This window comes from Anomalospiza imberbis, chromosome 17 (genome assembly GCF_031753505.1).
Source record: "Anomalospiza imberbis isolate Cuckoo-Finch-1a 21T00152 chromosome 17, ASM3175350v1, whole genome shotgun sequence".
Classification (NCBI taxonomy): Eukaryota; Metazoa; Chordata; class Aves; order Passeriformes; family Viduidae; genus Anomalospiza; species Anomalospiza imberbis.
Genome location: NC_089697.1, coordinates 5,570,788 through 5,594,750, shown reverse-complemented (window position 1 = coordinate 5,594,750; position 23,963 = coordinate 5,570,788). Strand labels below are relative to the sequence as shown.

The following is a 23,963-nucleotide window of genomic DNA, read 5'->3' as shown; positions in this document are numbered from 1 at the left end:
GCAGGTCATTGAGGTCTTTAATAAAATATACAGTATGCATCCCATGCATAGATAGAAAATTAATTTACATGCTCTTAATTATTTGCATAATGCTTTTTCATTAATAGATATAATTTACTCTTCACATTTGAATACATTTTGCTACTGGAATATTTATGTTGAGGAGGGGAAACTCCTTCCTGTATTCAAGTAACAGTGCAGCAGGAGCTGGTTGGAGCAGAGGGTGCTGCTCTCCAGTCCCAGCTCCCAGCAGGAATAAGCATGGAGCGGACCATGGAGTTGGTACTGGAAGACTTGATGACGCCAGAAGCGTGAGCACCCTCCCATCCCACACCACCTTTCCTTGGGGACCTTCCCTGAGTCCCACTGGGCTTGGAAAGGCTGGACCTGCACCAGTGTTGGTTTGGCTTTCCTTGCCCGTGACCAGCAGATTGACTGCAGCTGTGCTGAAACCCAGCCAGGACAACCAGCAGCAAACCCATGATCCAAGTACCTGGGGTCATCCCGCAGCCTTTAGCGTGTGTTTGAGGTGGTTTGGGATTGTGGGATGCACGTTTCTCCTGCTCAAAACAGGCATTGCTGGGTGCACTCCTCTGTGTGCAACAGAGCTGCACAATTTCCAAACAGAGGACAGGGGTGGGAGGGCAAGGAAAAGCTCTGTCGGGAATTAATGCTGTGCTGGGAGCAGCCCCGAAGTGCTCAGGTGGGCCGGGGGTCCAGGCAGGAAGGGGTTTGGTGTTCCAGGCCGACCTCCCTGCCTGGCTGTGAGGTGCTCAGAGGCTGCGGTGACAAAAGCAGTGCAAGGTCCCCTCTGCCCCAGCTCTCTCCCTGCAGGGAATGACTGAGGGAAAGTGAGTGCAGTGGCACTCAGGAGCTCAGCTCCCTGTGAGGACACCTGGGGCAGTGTGACCCCCTCCTTACAGCCCTGGCCTCCTGGCCCTGAGACAGGGAGGGAAGAGGCAGGATAAAGCCAGGCTAGGGGCTGAGGCAAGGGAGACCGGGGCTTGGGGGACAGCCCCACTGGGGTTGGCTCCTCAGTTCCCCCAGCCTGATCCCTTTGACTGCTGCTGCCTCAGAGGACAGTGTTCCTTCTGCCATCCTGGTCATCCCTGGGTGTGTGGGCAGTGTCCCTACCCATGTGTGGGCAGTGCTCCCAGCTGTGCCACACTCCCAGCACAGCCCCAGATGCCTGGGGGTCCCGGCAGTGGCAGTGCAGGAGAGCAGATAAATCCTAGCAATGTGAAGAAGGTGAGGTTCAGTCGATCCCACTGCAGGGGCTGGGGACCATGGGGCTCACCCTGAGCTGGACACTGCCTCTCCTCCCATACAGACCCATTCCTAGGCCCCTTTCCTTTATGGCTGGAGGGGCAGTTGAGCCTTTTGAGCCTGTTTCCTGCTGGGGGTAGGACAAGGCTGGGGCTGGAGTTGTCGACATGGCACAGGATCTGTAAGGGCTGCCAGCCTCGTTGAAAACTGCCTCATCCTTGAGCTATTTAACCACCCTGGACAACACAAAACATTAGGGCAGAGGAAAATCCCTCTCCATACACAGGGGCAGTGCCTGATCAGGGGTCACTTGTATTTCTTATTTTCTGCCTCCCTTTCTCCCCTATCCAGCACCACAACCTCCCTTTGCAGCCACGGGTGAGCAAGCTGAAGGCTGAAACACATCCAGGCAGGCACAGGGGCTGGAAGCAGCCAGCACCCACTGGGCATCTCCTCCAACCCCTCCTGTCCTTTCCAGGGCAGGGGTGATGCCAGCCGCGGCTCCTCCGCCGTGTCCCGGTGCCGTGCTCACCGTGAGCAGGCAGGTCCCACATGCCCCAGGGCTGCAGTGCGAGGGCTCAGGGGCTGGGGTGGGCACCGCGGGTCAGACCACGGCGGTCGGGGCTGCCCCTGTCCAGGGAGGTCTCGCTCAGAGCCTCCGAGTCTCGGTCGCGGCTGGAGATGCTCCCCACCTCCTCAGGGTCCTTCTTGCTGCTGTTCCTCACGGCCGCCTCCAGCGCCTTCTGCTTGCGGTAGAAGTGGGAGAATTTGTTGAAGATGATGGTGATGGGCAGTGCCACGACCAGGATGCCCCCCAGGATGCAGCCCGAGGCCGCCAGCTTCCCTGCCACGGTGACGGGCACCACGTCACCGTAGCCCACGGTGGTCATGCTGACCGTGCCCCACCACCAGCACGCTGGGATGGTGTCGAAGCCGACGTCTTCCTCCTTCTCAGCAGTGTAGGCCACTCCAGAGAAGACAGAGACCCCCACGGCCAGGTAGAGCAGCAGGATCCCCACCTCCCTGTAGCTGTGCTGGAAGGCAAAGCAGAGCCTTGGTCAGTGGAGGCCACTGTCCAGGACACAGAGATCCCACAGTGCAAACACAGACTCCCTGCACACCTCCACCAGGGATCTCAGTGCCTCTATCCACCTCTGCTGTGGGACGTCCTGCTCTGGGGGTGGGCTGGAATGGGGCAGGAGTGACTCACATCTGAAGCAAGTGGTGCAGCCAGGAATCATTCCTGGCACCCACCTGGCAACCACAGCTGCCTCTCTGCACTCCACCAGGCTGCAAGTGCTGGAAGGGAAGACAGACCTGTGCTCCTCAGCCAGGGATCCCTGGCAGAGGCTGCTCCCCTGCCTCCAGCACTCACTCTGGCCTGATCTCAGCTAACGATATTTAGCACATTTTCCTTTTATCTTGGCAGGTCCCCAGAAACCACCTAATAGGCAGCCACTAAAAGAAGCAATTTGTACCTTCCTGAATCGCTGGCACTGCTCGCAGGGAGGACGTGGTCTCTGCTGCAGGCTCAGCTCAGCTCTTACCCAGGTCTCAGCCCAGGCTCCCTGGGGACCCCTGAGCCCCAGGGTGCCTCCTGTACCCCAGCACCACTGAGCCTCAGCATTCATGAAACACATGTTACACACATGTAGAAACATCACATCAGAGCTGACACGAAACCAAACATCCCTGGTCATCAGGGCAGACCAGGGACCCATCCAGTGCCAGCATGGGCTGGTCTTAGCACCCATCCTACAGGGTGCTACAAGCCCCAGCTTGATAAGGTACAGCCCAAGGGGTCTGGAATCCTTGATGGGAATAGAGCCATGGTACACCCAACTCTGATGGCAGTGGCAGGCAATGCTCCTTGAAGAAGACATAATTTCTCTGGTTTCAACCTAAACCTTTGCGCTGTGATCTTTCTTTTTATATTCCTAATATTTGAATAAAGTATAAACCTGTGCCAGAAGCCCAGGGGGAAAAGGCAGTGGGCAGTTGGAGGACCAGGCAGCAAGTCATGCCAGGAAGGGACTGCCAGGGGACAGACTGCCACCACCATCCTCCCAGCATGCCTTGTCCAATCACTTTCTGACTGCCATAAGTGAATTTTTTGGATGTTTCTGCCCACTAACCGGCCAGCTTGCTCTTCATCTTTTGGGGAAAGGAAAGCAGAGCTTTGACTGTGGGGATTTTTTTCCCAGTCTCCTAACAAGCAGAGAATGCTTTATTGGAGACCACATAATGGCTAAAGGAAACAACATTTGAGCAAAGCAAACAGCAGCAGATGTGGGAAAAGGCTTCTGTGGTCAGGATGAGACTTAAAAGGAGGTGGATTCATGGCAGGGAATGAGGAGACTTTGCTTAGACAGCTGGCAAAAGCTGCTCAGATAATTCCAGTAACACCAAATAGCATCCTCTTCCTCCCCTTCCTCCTCCTCCTCCCTTTCCCCTCCCTCACCTGTGGCTGCAAATGCCCTATAGCAATGCCAAGGGAGCTCCTCGAGGAGGACAAACAGCTCAGAGCCAAGGGTGTATCACCTGGCCAAGAAAGACCTGCTCCTGGCTGGAAGTTAACAGCAGGGTCTGTACATCCCAGCTGGGGACCAGCAGCACTGAATAACCTCATACATTTTTTAAGAGTATCAGTTCTGGCCCTGGGATGTATTGGAGGGGGAAGGCAAAGGGGAAGTCAAGCAGCTCCATAGCTCCTGCTGCTTCAATTTACACACAGGGTCAGGATTTGCAGCACAAGGAAGGCTCCAGAAACCTCCCAGCTGATCCTCAGGCACTGGCTGCCACCTATTTACAGCCCTTTATCTGCAAAACTTCTGGTTTGCTCACTGATTGAGGGGGAAGGCAGCTGCAGCTGGGGTTTGGCTGGGATGCAGTTTTAGCCATGGTTTGAGTGGGATGCAGGCTTAGCCAGGGTTCAGATGGAATGCAGGTTTAGCCAAGGATTGGGTGGGATGCAGGCTTGGATAGGATTTGGGTGGGATGCAGGTTTAACCAGGGTTTGGGTGGGTTGCAGGCTTAGCAAGTAGCCAGCCTTGGGGGAGGCAATGCTAGGTAATAAAAGACTCCAGCAAAAAGCCCTCCAAGCAGCAGTCTCTCCAGGTTCCTGCACATCTTTCCTCCATTTGGAATGGAAGAGCCCACTTTGAGTCTTGACAGAAATAGTGGTGTGGAGACCGAGCAAAGACGGCCCATGGTAGTGACAGCAGGGTGACATGGGATGTGCAGAGTTCCAACCTCTTTATGTATTTAGGCCCCTGAGGGGACAGACAGCAACTCCTGAAGATCCCTGTATGTGCTGTAATTACCCAGGGACCAACATCTATCAACAGCCAGGGGGAGAGGGGATCCAAACCCGCACCCGTGGAGCTGCAATAGCGGTAATGGATGTCAGGCGTGGCGGGGAGGAAGAGCAGAGACGTGTAGGAAGCCTCTCCTCAAATTAAACATGCTGTGGATCAGGCCCCAAGCAATCTGAGGACTGTTCAGGGTTTACGATGCACAAATGGCAGAATTCCCTCTGCTAGCACTTTCATGGCAGGGGAACAATCACTCAGCTTGCCAGAGCCATCGCTCCCACTTCCTGGCTGCTAGCAGCCTTCACTGCTCTGCTCCTGCTTTCTGCTCTCACAATAGGAAGTTAATTATTATTAACAAGACGTTGTAATTTATGTGCCCACTAAATCACAATGCCAAGCTGCTGCATCAGATTTGTGTCTTTGCTCATCCCCACGTAGAGCTGGCTGCGGAGTCCCCAGGAAGGGGCACTTTCCAGCACGTCACTGGGTGAATCAGCTGCTCGTCAGAAGCCGGAGCCGGGATGCTGCCGGCTCCCCAGATCTCGTTTGCCGCTTAGTAATCTGCACATGAGTCCATCAGTGCCTGCTCTGCTGAAAGGTGTTGTTCATGCTTGGGTGGAGCACCAGCAGGATTTAGGGAGCCCTTTCCACGTGTGCAAGTTTACTTGAATTTCACCAGCAGTTTTACCTGGGTCTGTCACTTGTCAGTGCCCTTTCAAGGTGAGTGTTCAGAAGCAAGTATGATGCAGGTAGGACTTCAGGCATCTTCATTTCAAGCAACCCACCCTGGACTCTATTCAGCAGGTTTTGAGGATGCCAGGAATATTTTGATGCTCTGTGTGCTCTGCAAGATTAGTTCTGGGCAGGGCTGATCCTGCGTCACAGCAGAAGCTGGCAGAAGACCTTTCCTGCTGCCCATCCTCACCCCCATTGACACTCAGTGGTTGCTTTCCTCCATGACTCAGCCACGGGAATGGGTCCAACCCCAGCAGCCGAGACCTGCCGATGCCAGTACACCCCATGCCAGCCCTGTCACTGCTGCAGCAGCGAAAACAGGGTGTCCCCAGCTACTCATCCCTGACGTGGCCCTTCAGAGGGAGCAGCACCAGGAGCTGCAGCTCCCTCCCATGCCAGGCACTGAGTGGGAGGAGAGTGGCCCTTTGGTTGAATTTCAGGCTCTGTTACAAAGATTGCTTGCTTGGCCATTCGTGTGGTACACCGGTTGTTTGAAGGGGGTAAAGCACAGGGATATTTGTGCAATTGCCCCGAGAAGAGGCAATGTTTGCCCTGGTGATCATCCCCCCGTGGCCCACATGAGCCCCATGTGTGCTGGGGCATTGGGAGCATGTGTTACTCTGAGCAGGCTCAAGGATCAGCTTTAGGATTCCTATTCACGCATCACCAAGAACCAGGGACAGTTAAAGGCTGAGTTTAATTGGCCTCTGCACCAGGCTGGATTTTCTGTGTAAGCACAGGAGGTGAGTTTCCTTCGCCCCAGATTCAGGAACATGGCCCTCAGCAGAAGGGGGATGGAGGGGAGAGATGGTGGGGGTGAGCAGAACCACACTGGGTGTGGAAGCTGGTCCTGCTTCACCACTGAGCTGCAGTGATGGAGGTCTGGCTGCAGCACCAGGATAGTGACGATTGCATAAAAAGATTTCAAGTTGACCTTGGTCTGTCTGAAGAGGCCAGGGTTGTTGTGGGTGGGGGTCTGGAGAAACACAGCCTTGAGGCATGTTATGGGGGATGTGGACCCTCTCACCAGACCTGCAGGGATGCCACTTGTAGGTATACCTGAATCCTGGTCCTCCACTTGGTCAGCATTTCCTCCAGACCTTCCTCCTGAGGACCACAAGGTCCTGGGACCAGCTTCCCCCAGCCCTGCATGCCAAGTTTTCCATCACACTGAGGGACAGCTGCTGGAAACCCAGGCTCTGCTGAGGGCATAGACCCTGCCTGGGGCTGGTTGTCCCAGCTATGCAACTCACCTGTTGCTTTTCTATTGCTGCTTTGTGCCAGTCCCAGCCTCACTGTATCCTGAAGCATTCAAGTATCAACTCAGCTGGACCAGGATTTCTGTTTCCCTAAATGGGCAGACACCAGGGGTTGGACACTGGACTCTGGTCAGCTGGCAGCAAGCCCTCAGGAGGGTTCCCCTTTTCCCAGAATGGGGACAGGAGCAGCCCTGAGCCATACACACTGGTGCTGGCAGACCCAGCAGCTGCTGGCTGGCCTGCTACCTGCTCAGCAGGTCACTCTCAGCCCTACTAGGCACTAGACTAAAGGAGTAGATAAGGAGATAGAGAGCCAGTTTACCTTCAAGGTGGCCCCCAGTGACCTCAGTCCAGTGGAGTGCCGAGCCAGCTTCAGCACCCGGAATATCCTCATGAGCCGAAACACCTGCACGACCTTGCCCAGGTTGCCCAGCTCCGAGTCACTGCCCATGGTCACATCCACCAGGAGGGTGAAGTAGAAGGGCAACACTGAGACAATGTCAATCAGGTTCAGCGGGTGCTTGAAGAACTTCCTGGGGTTGGGTGAGAGCAGGAGGCGGGAGGATACTTCAAAGGTGAACCAGGAGATGCAGAAATACTCCAGCTTGTGCAAGATGGGCTCATCGAGCACGTTGCCATTCTCATCCACCTCCTGGTACTCGGGCATGCTGTGGATGCACATGGTGGCTATGGACACCAGCACCACGCTGATGGACACGAAGCTGAAGAGTTTGCTGGGGATGGAGTAGCCGGGGTTCTCCATGGTGAGCCAGAGGCGCTTGCGCAGGTTGCCGCAGCGCAGGGTGCTGTAGCGCAGCAGGTCGTGGTTGATGTCAGAGATCTCATCAGGAGACGTGTCCACGCTGCTCACCTCGCTCTCCTCATCCCAGTTGTGGTGCCGGCTCTCCAGCTTGCGCTCGTGGTAGCGGTAGCTGCAGCAGGAGTCCAGGAAGAATTCGTTGATGCCCCAGTACTCGATCTCCTGGCAGAAGGAGAAGACGCACAGCTCCTCCATGACGTGCAGCTTCCCCGTCTGGTAGAAGTGGAGGACGTAGAGGAAGAATCCGGGGTTTCTGTCAAAGTAGAACTCCCTGGCGCTCACGTCGTAGTCATCGCAGAGCTGCAGGATGGACTCCTCCGAGTCGCAGGAGAGCAGCCGTCCCAGGCGGGTGTCGGGGAACTTGGAGAGGGCGCTGGAGCTGAGCCGCCTCCTCAAACCCCCCACGTTGATGTTGATAACGTCCTCCTCAAAACTGGGACCCCAGTAATTTAAGGTCTTGTTGACCATGATCAGCAGAGCAGGAGTGGGTTCCACCTGTGGATGAGACAGCGGGGCTGGAGGGGACACAGGGCTCCCCCAGATCTGGGTGCTCCTGGGTGGGGGGGGAGGAGAAGCACCCTGGGGAGTGAGGAGGGATGTTTACATTTTGAGAAGTGAGGACCAAGGAGAGAGAAGGGGAGAAAAACAGCTTTAGACTGTTGTTCTCTTGTGGTATGGAAGCTAAAAAAAGAAAAGCCAATGATTTTTCCATGTGCAACTTTTCCTTGCTTTTTTACCTCCTAAAGTTTCTCCCTTTGCAGGTTGTTAATGGCCTAAGGAAGGCAGTTTAATTCACCTCCAGCACCTCACCCATGGGGCTCTCCTTCAAACAGGTAATTAGTCACTGAAGAGAAGATTTATTCCCCAAAGAGTCTCCCGGAGGAAAAATTAGATCTTGTCAAATCACTACTGCTGTGATTCTGCCAAAGTGCTTTGTAGCCCCACTACCTACGCTACTAATTAGACCTGGTCAAAAAGTCCTTAGATGGTGCAATCGTTCCAGCAGAACAGGCAGTTTTGCCAAAATCAAAGTATTGTCACAGAAAGTGTCGATTTTAGGAAGAATTTGAGAAGAAGTGTCAAAACAATTCATCTGCCTGTTTTGTTTCCTCTTGTGTGTTCTGCCATGTAAAATATTGAGATTATTTTGATTATGTTGAAACATAACAAAAACATGATTTAGAATCATTGATGACTAAATAAAATCTGTATGTCAATGGGGAAATAAAAACCCAGAGTTTTGATTTCTATTGCATTTTAGGGATTTATAAGTTTCAGGGAGCAGGGCAGCAGAAATTCTATTTTCTGATGAGAAACAGTTAAATCATCAGAGAAAGTGAAGCATTCCCAGATGCAGATGCATTCACCTGTCTTGACCAGAAATTTAGAGCAAAAAGGCAAATAAAAAGCGTCATGTTCTTTATGCACCACCTTGAAATCAGATTTTTCCACCTACCTTTTTCATCAAAACAACCAGGGGACACATGAAGCAGCCCTGACTCACGGGATCTCCCTGCCCCTGGCACAGAGTGGTGGGGTTTGAGGGACACTGCTTTGCTCTCTTGCTGGAGGAATTACATTTTTTCTTGTCTTATGTCACCCACAGAATTTTCCAAGCTTTTAGGGGCTGCAGGGACACAGGGCACAAACAGGCATCAGGAGCTGAGGGGAAAAAGGCTGCAGCCCCTGCAGTGATGCTGAGGTGCCAGCAGACCCCACAGAGAACAGCCTGGTCCCACAGCAGCCACCAAGGGCCAGGGCCAGGTCAGTGACACGAGGTGGGTCATGCCACCCAGGGGAGTCCCATGAGTTCTTCCTCACCAGCCATCTCACAGGATTTATGGGGCAAACACCAGGGCTCTGCCTGCTTTCCAGTCTGAGAACCTCGGTGTAAAAGGTTTGTAGGACTGGGAGGGACCTGGGGGACACGGTCACATCTAAATCTGTAGGTCAGAGCAGAGCTGCAGAGGAACAGGTAATGGAGGCATGGTTAAGCACCAGAGGTGTTTTTAAGCTGAGCAGGGCTGTGGGTGCAGGAAATGCCAGATTTGTGTGAAACAGCCTGGCAAAGGCATCTGCGAACCCCACTGCATCTCCTGGCCAGGGCTCCTTAAAGACACAGCTTGCATCACAACCAGCATTTCCATTACACCACGTCTGGAGGAGGCAACCAGCTGGTGATAAACCTCAGAGCTTAATGGACTCAATGTCTTGCCTTTCCAACGGGAGGGAAGAAGGAGAAGGATACATTTTTAATGCTTATGTCAAAAGCAAGGGAGAAGAAGGGGTGTAAACCCTTCTTTCAGGGATAAATTGGAATTTCAGTGTCAGATTAGCTTTTCCAGAGAAGACATCACACAGCCCATCTGTGGGGTAGGGATGACTAATCCAGGTTCCTTCCAGAAGGATGCTCATGCATTCAGGCTATAAGCACACACACACACAGATGGGGGGGCCCTGGTGGGATCCAGCTTATCCCAAAACCAGCCTCAGACTCTCTCTGCTCCCTCCCCATAGAGCAGCATCTCTGAAAGGTCAGGACACCAAAATCAAAGGCAAGGTGGTTTGGGGGGCTGGGCTGGGGCACAGAACAGCCCAGGATGGCAGGACAAGCCTGAAGCATTGATCCAGCTCAGCCGGACCATTCCCAGTGCACAGCTGTGGCTCTGGGTGAGATGTGCCAAACCCTGACAGCCAGAAGGGGATGGCTCCTACCTCTCTCCCCGCTCAAAATTAAAAGGTGGGTGTCAGGACCCTGCAAGCTTTGTACCCCAGGGAAATCCCTCCATCTCTCCTGCACTGGCAGCAGAGCGAGGAGAAGGGTCACGAACTGCCAGAGATGTTCCTTTATGATGTTCGCTTATGAATAGACCAAATAATTTCTGCCCACATACAGCTTTCATCTAGGAATCTAAAGCAGCAATTAATAGTTTTATAACTCCCTTGCCTATTTGTTTCACGAACAGCTAAGCTCAGCTTTAAAACAAAACTGGGCTTTGAACTGGGACCCAGTGTGATCTCCCCTGTTGGACCATCAAAGCACATGTGCACCTCATTAACATTTGCAGGGTATCAGCTGGGAAACAGAAGCTTACTTTGGAAAGCTTGGGTGGTTTTTATTTAAAAGCCTGATGGACAGAGAATACAAATATGTCTGTCTGGGATAAAGTGAATTTGCAAAATTTTCCTTTAGTTGACCCAAAATTTCCATGAATGATTGGAAAAAAGGAACAGATCAAGCCAGTCTCTTTCTGATAGATGTTGAAATATATTGTAAGCTATTTTGAGACAACCATCAGAATTACACAAGCCCAGTGTGAGCTGGGTGTTGGGCTTTCAAATTAATATCTATCTTGTGGAGAAAAAAATCCCTGATATATGCATGTGTGACAGTAAAAATAAAATATAAAACAGATCAAGCATGTCTATAAGAAATGCTAGAAGAGTTTCCCTTGACAACATATTTTTTTTTTCTCAAAGGCTTTCAAATGGAAGTTATGTATATTTATTCTACCTGGCAGAGGGAACTCAAGGGAATGGGAAGGAAGGTGCTAATAGACATTCAAGTGAGGATGCAGCAAGTGCAGGGAGCATTGCACGCAGGGTCTTTTCCAACCAGGTACAATGGATTTAGATTAACAGTCCAAATAAAAAACCCTGTACTTACAGCTCAGCGAGGCTTCCCAGCAGGGAGTCGTGTGGCTTGTCTCAAAGGAGCCATTAGAAATGCGTAGAGGAGGAGGAACCTCTTATCCTTTGCCTGAAGCCTACCCTAAATGCTCTGTCACCCGGGACATGTGACCGTGCATGTCCCAGGTGTGCAGGGGTGGTGGCTGCAAACCACTGAGGAGATCCTGTGCAAGATATCCATGAGACTGGGGTAGGACTGGGAGTCCCCTGCTGAGTACCTGAGGAGGCCAGTGGGGCTGGGTGGCATCCCAGCTCCTGCAGAGTGTCCCCATATGCTGGGACAGGACTGGGGAGACATCTGCTTTCTAGTCATCCAACACTGCCCCTGCAGAGCGTCTTCGTTCTCATCGGCTTGAAGATGCTCAGGACTGCCTTGGATGGTGTGGGGGTTTGCCAGGCAGGCAGTGGGGAGAATGGAAGGGGGATTCCCACTACTGGCTGCTCCCTGCAGGCAGAGCACAAGCTGCCGCTGTATGCTGAGAGGCCACCAAAATGCTCAGGGCTGGAGATGGAGATGACGGGGGAACCCCCTGTTCTCCTCGGGTGCAGGAGAGGGTGATTACCAACAGCCCAGCGCGGTGCCAGCCTCCACTCCCGGGTCTCACGCTGCGTGTGCACAGCTCTCCAGAGGGACCTCCGTGCTCCGTTCCCCGGGGAGGGGGAATGCAGCCCCCGGGGCAGGCAGGCTCCGGGGCGAGGGACTGCCCTACACCCGCCCGCAGAGGGACGGGGAAGAGTGTCCCTGCGACCCGGCACCCAGCAGCATCCCGGGGCGTGGACGCTGGCACGGCGGCTCCCCGCTTACCCCGGGATGTCGGTGCCTCGCTTCCCCGCTCATCCCTGCATGCCGCTGCTCCGGTTGCCCTCTCACCCCGGGATGCCGATGCCCCGGGTCTCCGACGCACCCCAGGGTGCTGACCCCTGCAATGCCCGGGGGTTCTGGTACCCCGGGTACCCGGGTTGCAGATGCCCCGGTCCCTGTGTTACCGATCTTAAGGTCCTCGCCGCGCCCCGGGGTGCCAGTGCCGCGGGTCCCCGGGATGTCGGTGCCTGCAGCTCCCCGGGATGCCGATGCCGCGGGTCCCCACCCCGCCCCGGGATGCCGGTCCCTGCTGCGCCCCGGGATGCCGGTCCCTGCTGCGCCCCGGGATGCCGCTGCCCTCGTCCCCGCCCGCCCCGGGTGCCGGTGCCGCGGTCCCCGCGCTGCCGGTGCCCGCAGCACCCCGCTGGCGGAGCCCGGCCCCGCGCCGCCGCTCACCTGCCTCGGCGCCGCCCCCGCCGCAGCGAGCGCGCCCGGCGCGGAGCCGCGAGCCCTGCGGGGCCGGCGCCGGCGGCGGCAGAAGCTCCGCGGGGCCGGGGTCCCGCCCGCCGCCCTTCCCGGTGCTGCCCCCCGCCCGCCCGCCGGCGCCGCGGCGCGGGAACAGTCGGGGAGAGCCCGGTTCCCTATTCCCGGTTTCCAGTCCCCGGTTCCAGACCGCCGGTGCCCGTTTCGTGGCTGCCTCTGCCTCCCACCAGCCCCTCCCGAGCTCTGTATAGGAGACAGGGCGAAGGATGCCCGGGGAGAACCCACCGGACGAGACCAGCGAGCTGATTTTGGCGAAACCGGCCAAACAAGTCGGCACAGCTCCGTGCGAGGCTGGCGGTGTCCCCTGCGAAGGCACCACCACAGCGGAACCGAGCCGGGAATCTGGACCAGGCGAGGGTACCCCTGGCTTTCCTGAAGTCTTACCTGCTGGAAGTCCCTTGGAAGGAGGGAGAGCTCACAGGATGGCTGTGGCAGCCGCGCTGGGGGTGCCCGTCTCACCCGGCCCTGGGCTACCCCAGGTCTTTGCGAAGCTGCCCGGGTGGCAAGCGCTGCCCTTGGGGCTGAGCCCCTGGAGCCGGGGGTGCCGGGCGGTCCCGTGCCGAGCGCGTTCAGGCCGAGCAGGGCCCGGGCAGCGGTGCCGCCCTGCGCCGGGCACACGATGCACCCCTGCCCTCGCAGTCGCCCTCCATGCGATCCATCTCCGTCTTGCTCCTTGCAACTGGGAGTTTGTGGGGCACCGGGGCAGCCCCGCGGGGAAGCGTTCCCCTGGTTTGCTGGGCTCCTCGGTGTCTCTTCAAAGGCTCACTGGGAGGTGGGCGAAGGCAGCGAGCCCCGGGCATGGCACACGCTGCTTTCAGGTCAGCGAGCTGCCGCCGCCGCCCGGGGCCATCCCCAGACAGCCCGGGGAGCACTGCAAGCGCACCAACTCCCCTGGAAGTCAGCTGCTGGAGCAGAGGGATGGCAAGGAGAGGATGGGAAAGGAACCTTCCCAGGCTGACAGCCGGGGCTGCACGTCCCCGCAGCGATGGCTCATTGCTCCGGCAGCAGCACAGAGCAGCTGTGTCAGACAGGCGGCTCGCACGGGGCGAGACTTCACAGCACCCTCTGCATCCCTTCCATCGGCTTGCTGATTATAGTCCGAGGGGCTGGAGCCTGAGGGCTCTCAGCCTTCTCCAGGCTTGCACGAGGCGGACTGAGAGCTCTTTTTGGTGGCGAGCATCCTTCCCTCTGCCCGCACGCCCGCCTCCCGCGTGTGCTGCCAGTCCTGTCCCTGTGCCAGGCAGAGCTGGCCGCTGCAGGGCCATCAGCGTGTCTCCATGTGTGTGATGTGTCAGACTGTGTGTGCCTGTGCTTGTTTACATGGCAAGGAGGCAGCGGAGGGAGGGGGAAGGGATGACTTTGAGGGAGGCCTCAGAAAAGAGGGAAAAAAGAAAAAAAAAAACACGGAGGGAAATTCCTCTGTTCTGTGATATGAAGCAAAAAGCATTTATTTTTACGGCAATTAGAGATGGCTGAGCATCCCTGGAAGCTGCAAGATAAACATGCCCATCTTTGTCTGCTCCAGGCAGCTGCGAGCCTGGATGATGGTGGGTGCTGAGCCCCAGCAGGGTGCAGCCCACAGGGTAGGAGGAGGGCTGGCTCCCACGTGGGGTTTTCTCTGCCTGTCACTGACATATGGTGATCAGGGTGAATTTTCTTTTCCCTTCTGAAAATAGTTCTCATCCAGCCATTTTTCAGGGAAGGAGCTGTGCCTGGCGCTGCAAGGGCGCCCACTCCATCTGGCACTTGGTATCTGCACCAGAGCCCCGTTTATGCTCTACTACAGAGTAGACCTCAGCCCTGTCCCTCCCAAAATCAGCTCTCCCAGTACAAGGAGATTTGCTGAGTGTCCCTGGGCCATGTGGAGGAGCTGATTCCTGAGTGGGAAAGGAGTTGACAGGGCTCTGTCGTTATTGCTCCCAGACTGGAGGGATTACTCTGGGAAGGAGCTGGAGAGACACGGAGAGGAGATACCCCCATGTCTCCTGCTGCAGCTCAAGGCTCTGACTGGAAGCAACTGCAAAGAAGGGAAATTCACTTCCCAGGCTGCAGAGGCCCCGTGCAGGCTTGTGATGGCATCACAGCATCCTTCAGAGCGGACTTGGCTGCTGCATCAATGGCACCTGAGGTGAATTTTCTGCACAAGTTCAGAGGCAAAAGGCCTGACTCTGCCACGAGCTGACCAGAGCCTGTTGGCCTGCCTTCACACCGACACTGGTAAGCTGTGGCAGGAAAGGGAGACTCCTATTTTAAGGCTGTTTTCCAGCAAATTGAGGTGTAAGGGCTGTTCCTTGGCGCAGCTGTGTTTGCGATGGCCCTGGTAAAGCGCAGCTCCCCACGGCACGGGCCAGCCCTGTGCCCCCGCTGCCACTCCTGAGCTAGCCGGCAGTGATGTGGAGATGGGAACAAGCAGAAAATCAGGTCAGCTGGAAATGCCTCGCCATCTCTTCCTTTCATGTCTCCCCCCATCTTCCTCTCTTGAGGAAGGCAAGTCTCCGCCCGCCAAAGGCCGGGCGGATCATGTCGATAACTGCACAGCAAATCCTCCACGCAGGCACAAGGGGCAAAACCTCTTGCCGTGGTCTCTTCTGCAGTCTGGAAGCAAATCGCAGAGGCAGGGTGAGTCTGAAGCCAGCAGCCATTTCAGTGCTGCAGTGAGTCATCCCAAAAGGCGCTCAGCTTGTGGCAGCTCCCTTCCTTTCTTCTTTTTGCCTTTTTTTTTTTTTTTTAATAGCTGATGTAGCAATAAATTTAAAAAATAGCAGGAAATACATATGAATATAGCATGTCTCCAGAGCTCCTCTAATTAAAAGAAAAATCTCCAAGCACTTTTGAGCCCCTTGGATATCTGTTGTGAAAGGTTGGAGCCAGTGGGTACCTGCCACGTGGGAGGGTGGGATAGAGCAGCGCACCTGCGAGTGCAGGGGGATCCGTGGAGCTGGCGGCCGACAGGGGCTGATTAATGCCGGGGACATGAGCACAAAGCATTTCACAAATAGTCCTTTCCAGAGGGAAAGAGCTAAATTAGGGCAGACGCAAAACCTGGTCTTGTGTTTCTCAGTGGCAAAGACTTAATACTAAATACATGGGCTTTCCTTAATGCTGTTATTTCCTGGTGGTTTCTGTGCTCGCTGGTGCGTTTGTTCCCTGAGCTATGGGAGGGGGTTGCTCCAGCCAGAGGGGCTTGGGCTTTTCCTTCCCATGCCATTGGCTGTTCCCATTCTTGTGCTGTCAGCTGTCCCAGTTTCCATGCCTCTCCCTGGAGCCAGTTCATGGTGGGGGCAGGAGAGAAAGCAGGCTGTGATGGCAGCATCCTCTGAGCAGGAGGAGAAAAGTGGGGACACAAAATCCATGGGATTCCATCCCTACAACTCCCATCTTCCACCCAGAGCCACAAGGTGTCTGTAGATGCTGCTGACAGGGGGATATCAGCCTGCTCTATGCTGGAAATTAATTAACCAGCTGCATTCAGTCTCTGGAGCCCTTGGATAGATCTGCATTTCCAGCCCCCTGCAGAAAGGTGATTTGTTGGAATCCATCTGCAGCAGGCCTGGGACAGGCTCTCAGTATGGCCTGCAATAGCCCATCCCTCTGACAGCCTGGAACTCTTCTGGACTTGAGTGCTACTGAGCTCACTGGCTGCCTGAGCCAGGAAAGATTAATGAACATTCACTGAACTTGCTGGGGACGTTGACTTGCATTTGGACTCTAAAACTCTAACAGGAAACATGAGAAAATCTGGAGAGTTGTACCAATGCAGTGGCTATTTTTTATAGAGATGGAGAGCCTCTGGTGAGGAAGCAGGGAGATGCTGCAGTGTAAGGTCAGGCATTTCAGAGCACTGATTTACTATTTGGCAAGTTCCCACATGCCTTGAGCATATGGATTGACTCCATTTTACAGCAGCCTGCAATCTCCATGTGCTACATCCCCTCTGTCTCTGCTCCAGGTTGTCTCACCATCCTCCAAGACCCAGGACACATTACCAAAACTGAATTCATCAAAAACAAAGGCTATTCCCAGGCTCATCATTAACCTCTTGGAGCATCTCGGGCCAAGGCTTCCCACAGGCCAAGCCCTCTCCAGACCATTCCCAGCAGAGCTAGGAGCTGCCACAGGTGGGGATGCTGGCAGAAGGGCAGTATGGTGTCAGAGGAGAGGTTAATGTCAGGACTTGCTCTGTTCCCTGACACCCATCTTTGGTGTCAGGGTCAGTCTGGTCACACTTCATTTACTGGTACAGAGAAAGCCACAAAACCCAGTCATCATAGCCATACTTGCACAGGCAGCATGGGCTCACTTCCTGGATTCTCTGCCAGGAGAGAGACAGGTGAAGATGGAAGCCCAGCTTTAACTGCAATTAAATCTTACAGTAGTGCAGGTAGAATGATGCAAGTAACCAAGAGTGAAGCCAAGCTTTGACTCTCCACAGGCTCGTGCAGTGAGGACACTTGCCCTGCATTGCTTTTGATAGCTGTGCACAGCCAAGGCCATGGCCATGGCCATGGAGGGAGCCAGAGGTGGCCTCTGATTCCTGCCAGCAAGGCCAGGCTGGGTGGAGCAGGGAGGTCCCCACCTGCTGCACCACACATGGAAATCCCTTATAAATTAGTATTTAGGCAAATTGGAAATCAGTCTTTTCATGCAATAAGGGGGTCAATTAAAGGGTGATTTCCCTGAGATTTATCTGATCCTGTGAATAATTTCATCCCACAGCAAACTCAGGTGAGGGCCCAGCACTGGTGGAAGCAGGGGCAGCAAACCTGCCCTGAGGCTCTGCCTCTTCACCAGAGCTGGAGACGAGAGTGGCCACTGGGTTTGGGGCTCTGCAGTCTCTGCCCAGCTGTGATGACACAGCTGAGAATTCCACAGCTATAAATTGCTGGTGAATTATCACTATGGTAGTTTTGCAGGTGGAAGTGCCCTGGTGGCTTGAGGCTCTGGGTGAACGCCCTGCTCCCATTCCAGCTCTGCCTCCACCTGCCTCTGTGCTGACAAGGATGAACACGCAAGGACAACTACAGCTGGAGATGCTTGGGTGCAGGGAAGGGTCTGCTCTCCTGTCTCTGCAGGGATGTTGTCTTTTGGGCTCTCTGCAGAAGGTTCAGGCAGTGCTGAGGGTGGTGAGGGACCTCTGTGGCCATAGTGTCTTCATGTCTTGAGGCTCTGAAGGATGCCAGGGACTTGCTGGTTTCCTCCATCCCATCTCTGCCTCTCCCTCCTTTAGACATCATCACAGAATGGGCAGGACCCCTCAGTCCAAGGAAGAAGATGTGGGGCTGGAGATGCTGGAGCACTGGAGAGTGGGGTGACATGACACCCAGGGCTGCAGGGTGCCTCTGGGGGGCCAGACTGGCAGGGGACCCCCTAAGCCCCCCAGGTGCCCTTGGCAGCGGATCAGCCGTGCTGTGGTTCTGTGGTTCAGGGCTGGTGACTCATTGCCAGCCCTGGGAAGGCTGCAGAGCCATGGCAGGGGGGAGCAGGGTGTCTGACAGCTCCTGAGTCTCCTGATAGATATTCCTCTGCTGCTGCATGGAGAATCACTGCTGTCTCCATGTCAGAGCCCAGATTTGCTATGCTGGCTATGGATTTCTCCCTGCTGTACAGCCATCCTTGCTGCTTGGCACTAGATTTTTGTAGTTTTGAGGGGTTTTACCAGGAATATTTGAGCAAGCTGCAGAGGAGAAGCCAAGGATGCAGGATGCAGGTGGATAAGAGCTTGCTGGCTGAGTCTGGATGGCTGGGGGAGACACAGGCCCTTGCTCCTGCAATATGCACACAGGATTCCACCTTTCATTACCTTCTTCCACCACCTGCAATGTTGAGGGCACCCCTCATTCTTTCATTGATCCTGACAGTGTTCAGGGCTTGCCTTTCTTAGGCAGATTCATGTACCAAGAGAGAACACATCTGCCTTCTTTCCAAACTCTTGGAGCAGTGGAAGTAGTATTTGTGTCCCAAGAAGATGCTTGTTGGTTTGCTGGGATACAGCATAGCATCCAGGCAGAAGCCCCCTTTGCCTGAGCCCTGGAAAGAGCCTCCTGATGACATTTCAGGAAAGCATTTTTCTATTTTTAGAGGCCATCGTGCACAGAGGCAGGGAGTCAGTACAGGATTCCCAAGCTCTTTCAGAAAGCAGTCGTGCATCTCGGGATGCTCGGAGCAGCAGCCCTGGGGCTCCTTAACACGATCCAGTCACAGGAGCTCCTGAAGCAGAAAGCTATTTGGGCATTTGGGCAGCAGTGCACTGCCTCTTTCGGTCTCTGCTGGGTCAGGCTCTGAGCATGCTGGGACCACGGTGCTCCTCTGATTGGCACCACATCTCTGATGTGTGCCTTGAAGGTCCAAAGCTTCCCGTTCACCCGGCTGTGCAGGAACGCGACAGGGCGCTCTGCCGTGCTCTGCTGCTTTTGCCCATCTCTCCCTGATTAATGTGAAATCCAGCCTCATGAATGATTCATGAAGCTTTATTTAGTCTAATGATTTCTGACATCCACTGCCTGGGAACAGCATTTTGGGACAGACCGTTTGCGACCAGCGAACTCCAGAAATAGGGAGCTGACGTTTATCCCATCTGAACGGGGAACATACAGAAGGGGAGGGAGGGGTTGGAGCAGCCCTGCTTCCTTCTCAGGGAATCACAGGTTGCTTCCTAATTAGCCAAATGTGTAAAAGCTAAATATTGACATTGCATTGCGGTTCCCTGTGTCTTGCCGTCACATTGCATGTTATTAACCTACATAATGTCAGGGAAAGGAGCATCTGTGTGTGCCTTGGCACAGGCAGGGCTGAAGAGACAGGAATTCCCCCATGCAACGCTGCTGGTGGGACCTGAAGGAGCTGGGAAATGCATTCCCTTCTGCAGCTGGAGCTGGGAAGAGAGACAAGCCCTATAGCATAAACATCCACCCTTCTCCTCCTGAACACTTGGCTGTAGGGAGACACAGGTTTCAGCTGGGAGGGGCTCTCTGCAGGTGAGCAGCCCCATTTGGGAGGGGTGTGCAGGTACCTTTGGTCCTGTGCTGGTGGATTTGGGAGTGACAGCGAGTTTAAAACCATGTGTGGGCCACAAGGTGGGATCTGTGCTGCAGTTTGATGAGCAAGCAGGGGCTGGTGCAGGGCTGGCATCTATGGGAGCTGCTTTCCTCCCTGCAAACTGCTTCATGTGAGTCTCAGAGTGCTTCACCAGCCTTTGCCAGAGCTGTTATTTGTGGAACATCCCAGCTGCTTGGCTGAACACAGACATCAGCCTCTCTGAGGGACTGTGGAGGGAGTGCCCTGCTGAGGGATGGGGCTACAGAGAGGGTAGGGGTGATGGAGCCCAGCTGCCCTGCCTGCCATGGGACACAAGGAAGCCCAGCTGCCCTGCCTGTGTCACTGCCAGCCTCCTGCTGAGCCCTCCCATGTATCTTCATGCATTTTGGCTTGCTGCAGAGGAAGGAGATGTCTCCTTTCCTCTCTTTCTGCATGGGGAAAAGGATTGCTGGCATGTAGGGCTCTCTCTCAGCTACGGGGTGCTGTCAGTGCCTCACCTTTTTTGCCTTCCTTTTGGCTCCCTGGCTCAGGAAACTCCTGCCAGCATCTGAAAGGCTTCCTGGGTATGCACAACCTTGTGCAGCTGCAGCAAAGAGCAGCCTGCTGAGGATTCCTGGTGGGATGGAGGGAGGATGGAGCCAAGCAGCTCAGCACAGCTCTGCTGCCTCTTGGCTGGGGCAGGCAGAGCTGTTCCCTGCCAGACTGAAGGCCTTCGTCACAAGCAGCTTGTGAGCTTTGGCAGCACTTTAGGCAGGAGAGAAATCACAGCGAGCTGCTCTGGCATCCCTCAGCCCTGGCTCCATCCCCTGCCAGCCCCCACAGCTCTGGGGCTCCCCACCGTGCAGGGGGCAGGGGCAGTGCACAGCTGGGGTGATGTGCCAGAGCCAGGCAGAAGGGACAGCTTCCATCCCTGCTCTAAACGTGCCCTGGTGGCAGACACTGCCTCCCTCCACTCCGTAATTCCAGGGGTCCCCTCTGCCCTCCCAGCACGCTGGGAGCTGGTGTCCTGTGTTGCTGCTCACTGGCCAGGGTGGGAGGGCACTGGGAAAGGTAAGACAAAGCACTCCTGTGTCTTCTGAAAGAAAGTGCTGGAGGGCATCAGCTGGTGTGAGACAGCTCTGGCCCAGACCGCTCTCTCCCTGCCACTGGAAAGGGTCTAGGTGCAGGTGAGGAGCTGAGTTTGTATAAACCATCCCACAGACAAAAGAGCAGAGTGAATTCGTACATTTGTTAGCCTTTAACTGTGAGGATGGCTTGTTTTTCTGCAGAGGTGTGTGTCTATTCCTTTTATGGTGGGGAGCAGAATGCTATTGACTCCTTTTCCCTCCTGGAATATCGCTGCCCCTCAGCAGGAATGAGGAAGGCTGTGCACAGCTCCTGACCATGGGCAGAGCTGCTGCTGAGTGGATCTGCTCTGCCCAGGGTATTTTCTCCTCTGGAACTAATGTGATTGCTGAGATCCTGCTGGGACTACAGATTCTGACTCCTAGGCCAGGCTAGCTAAATAACCCTCCCCTTTCAAAAGCTGTCAAAGCTGTAGTAATTCTTATTAGGCTGGTTTGAATAATCTCTTGAAAAGGTCTCACATCACCATTGAGAAACAAACTGTTCTGTATTCAGACCCCAACCACCCAGTCTTCTGAGCCAGACCATAATGTATGCAGGGGGAGGCTCCAAGAAAATATTAAAGATGGTCTGCCGTGCTGTGGGTGAGACCTGACTTCTCCATCCTCTGTCCTGTGTACATTTCAGAGTGGAACAAAGGACTTTGAGTGGAGCAAGGATGCTCTGTGATGCTGATGGATCCCTGGGGAGACACTCTGGATTCCATCCCTGGGATGTTGGGGAGTGCTGGATGTTTCCTTTGGAAATTGTCCAAAAGTGACTGGCCTGAAAACCTTTGCTTTGAGGGAAGATGCAGTAAGCCAGACCTGCTGCCCGCCCTGCAGAGGTGCTGCTGCTGTGATGTGCCATGATGGATGTTTCTGACTCAAAGCTGGGCCCTTGAGTGCAGCCTTTGTCCACATTCCCAGCACCAGACCTGGTGAGCCTGTCCCAGGAGAAGTCCTGAGTCCTGAGCCCCCAGGCAGAGAAAATGAACACCTTCCTCTCCAGGCTGCTCTGGCCTTGGGCAAATAGGTGATGTGGGAAGAATCTCTCTGCCACAACACTCACTGCTTTTCCCATTGTCTTGCTGGCACCTACCTAGGACAAAGAGGGAAATTCCCTTCCTCCCCAGAGACCGGAATCAAAGGACTTCAGCCAATGCACACTGCCAGGAGCTTGCCAGAATCAGTGATGCTGACCTGTGTGTGTTTTGGTGCACTGCCCAGCTCCTCCCAGGTGGGTGCTGCTCCATGGAGGGGGTGGAGGTGAGCCTAATCCAGTGCTGGAAGCTCCCCAGGCTCCCCAGCAGAGCTGGTGATAGCTGGAAATGCTGTGCCCAGGAGGCAGGGACCTGTGCCTGGGAAGAGAAAGGCAGAGGATTTGTTGACACAGCTGCAGGTGGAGGCACAGTCGGTGCATTGCCTCTGGGATTTCTGACTTGCAGGACTCCAAACCAGAAAGCAGCAGGACTGACACAGACTAGATGTCCCCAGAGCATCCTATGGCCCAAAGTCACCTCCTCCTGCCTTTCTGGGCCAGCAGCTGGGTGACAGTGGTGACATGAGCAAAGCTGTCTCAGAGCAGGTAGAGGGACCTCTCAGAGGGAGATCTGGAGGCCTCAGGCAGCAGGTTTCGGGAGGATGAGCCCTTCCTGCCATTTCCTTGTGTCTGCAGAGGAGCTGCTGCCCTGGGCATGGGATCCATAAGGTTATGCAGGGCCAGCTGAGAGGCACCCCATGCCTGGAGCTCTGTGCTTAATCAAACCAATTAGCAATTTAATCTTGTTAACAAACCAAGATAATTGCAGCATTATCAAATTAGCCAGCTGTATGGAAATGTCTGCTTAATAGCTGATAATAGCTGGTGCTGATGGAGGAGGAGGGCTGCGATCTGTGACTAATGACCGCGGGAGGTGCAATCAGGCTGCTCTGCCCTGGCTGCCGCCAGCCCCGTGCGGGATGCGGGGATGGCTGCGGGAGCGCCGGGGCTCAGCCTCTCTCAGCCCACGGCTTGTGTGGCACAGCTCTCCCTGTGCAGAGGGCTGGGCTGCTGTCAGGGAGAGTTTCCCCTGCAAGGACCCTACACTGGGCAGAAGCAGTGTCTGATTTTACACTGAATTTGGCTGATGAGCTCCCAGTTCTTGTTTTGCCTGTCCTTGCTGGATCACCGAGCGTTTCCAGCCTCCCCAGCGCCGCATGAGCTCTCCGGTTCTCTCAGCCCTCCCGTGGCCAGGCTAAGCAAAGAGTTGTTTGTTTTTTTCACCATAGGACTTCCTCCTTCTCAGTCAGAGTAATTTCTGAGTCTTGCCTCCTTCCAGTTGCTCCACAGAGAAGAGGTCACCTACATAGACGTGACCATAGAAGGACTTGCTCCAGCAGATGCTCTCCCCACTCTCGGCCAGGAAGCTTCCAGCATCTCCCATGGACCATGCAAGGTGTCAATCCCACAGCCAGAGGCTTCATCCCGCCGTGTTTGTGGGTGGTTTAAAATCTGGCCAGCTGGTGCTGCTCTCCCGATTGCTTTGCTCGTGCCTGGCCATGGGGATCATTAGCCCAGCTCTTACACAGCAGCAGCTCCTCTCTCGGTGTGTGCAGACAGACCAAGCTCCTCCCCAGTCTGGGCTGGGACTGGTTGTTGAGAATGGGACATTCTCAGCAAGCCTGGCATCAGCAGTGGGCTGGGGAAGGCTGGCAGGCCCCTCTGAGCATTAGGCTGGGTGATGCTCTGCCCCTGAGGTGGATGGTGGCAGTGCCTGGTTCTGCCACTGCACAGAGGCCAGCAGGTCCCTCAGGCTGCACACACTCTCTTCTGCTGATGTTTGTTGGCATTTCCTGAAGTTTTGTCCCCAGCACTCAGCTGTACAAAAATTACAGGAACCCCTTGGAGCTATGATTTTATTGCCCTGGCTTGAGGCTTTCCCAGGCAAGATTCTTCAGCTGAATTTTCCCCACCAGTTCAGGTTCAGGGAGGGGTTCATCACCACTTGGGGTTTGGGTCTGTGTAACCCCCTCCTCTGCTCTCCAGATGAGCCCCAAGAAGGGCAGGCTCTGCCTTCTGTGTCCCCCTGGGCAGGCAGGGTCAGTCCCCTTCCACAGCCCTGTCCAGCTGGGAGGGCCTGGAGGACACACTGCTCTCCAGGGCCCCTTGCAGCCTTCCGAAAGCAGCCTGGCAGTTTTGTTCCAGTCCCTTCCCATTGCTCTCTCCTGGAGGCTGGGTGCCTCTGGATGGATTTTGTTCCCCAAGCCAGCCCTTAACCACACTGCAGGTGTGAAGCCAGATTGTTTTCATCGTCTTTCCCCAGAAGAAGAAATTCTGAGGTGAAAGCAGCAGTGGGACTGTGTGCCAGGATGCAGAGAGGAGGTGGGGAAAGGAGTCACACGTCACAAACGCCC

General features: G+C 55.0%; 1 protein-coding gene across 4 annotated transcripts; it reads right to left on the bottom strand.

Moving 5' to 3' along the window:
• Positions 1-13,092, bottom strand: KCNS1 (potassium voltage-gated channel modifier subfamily S member 1). 4 transcript variants are annotated; one of them, XM_068207560.1, is made up of 3 exons: positions 12,814-13,092; positions 6,897-7,889; positions 1-2,300 (listed from the first exon to the last, which is right to left on the bottom strand). In XM_068207560.1, the coding sequence occupies exons 2-3, from the start codon at positions 7,860-7,862 to the stop codon at positions 1,845-1,847; spliced, it is 1,422 nt and encodes a 473-aa protein (XP_068063661.1). In that variant the 5' UTR covers positions 7,863-7,889; positions 12,814-13,092; the 3' UTR covers positions 1-1,844. The 4 variants fall into 4 exon arrangements, with proteins under 4 accessions (XP_068063661.1, XP_068063659.1, XP_068063660.1 ...); XM_068207558.1 differs by lacking the exon at positions 12,814-13,092 and adding an exon at positions 12,343-12,459; XM_068207559.1 differs by lacking the exon at positions 12,814-13,092 and adding an exon at positions 11,890-12,193.
• Positions 13,093-23,963: the final 10,871 nt, after the last annotated feature.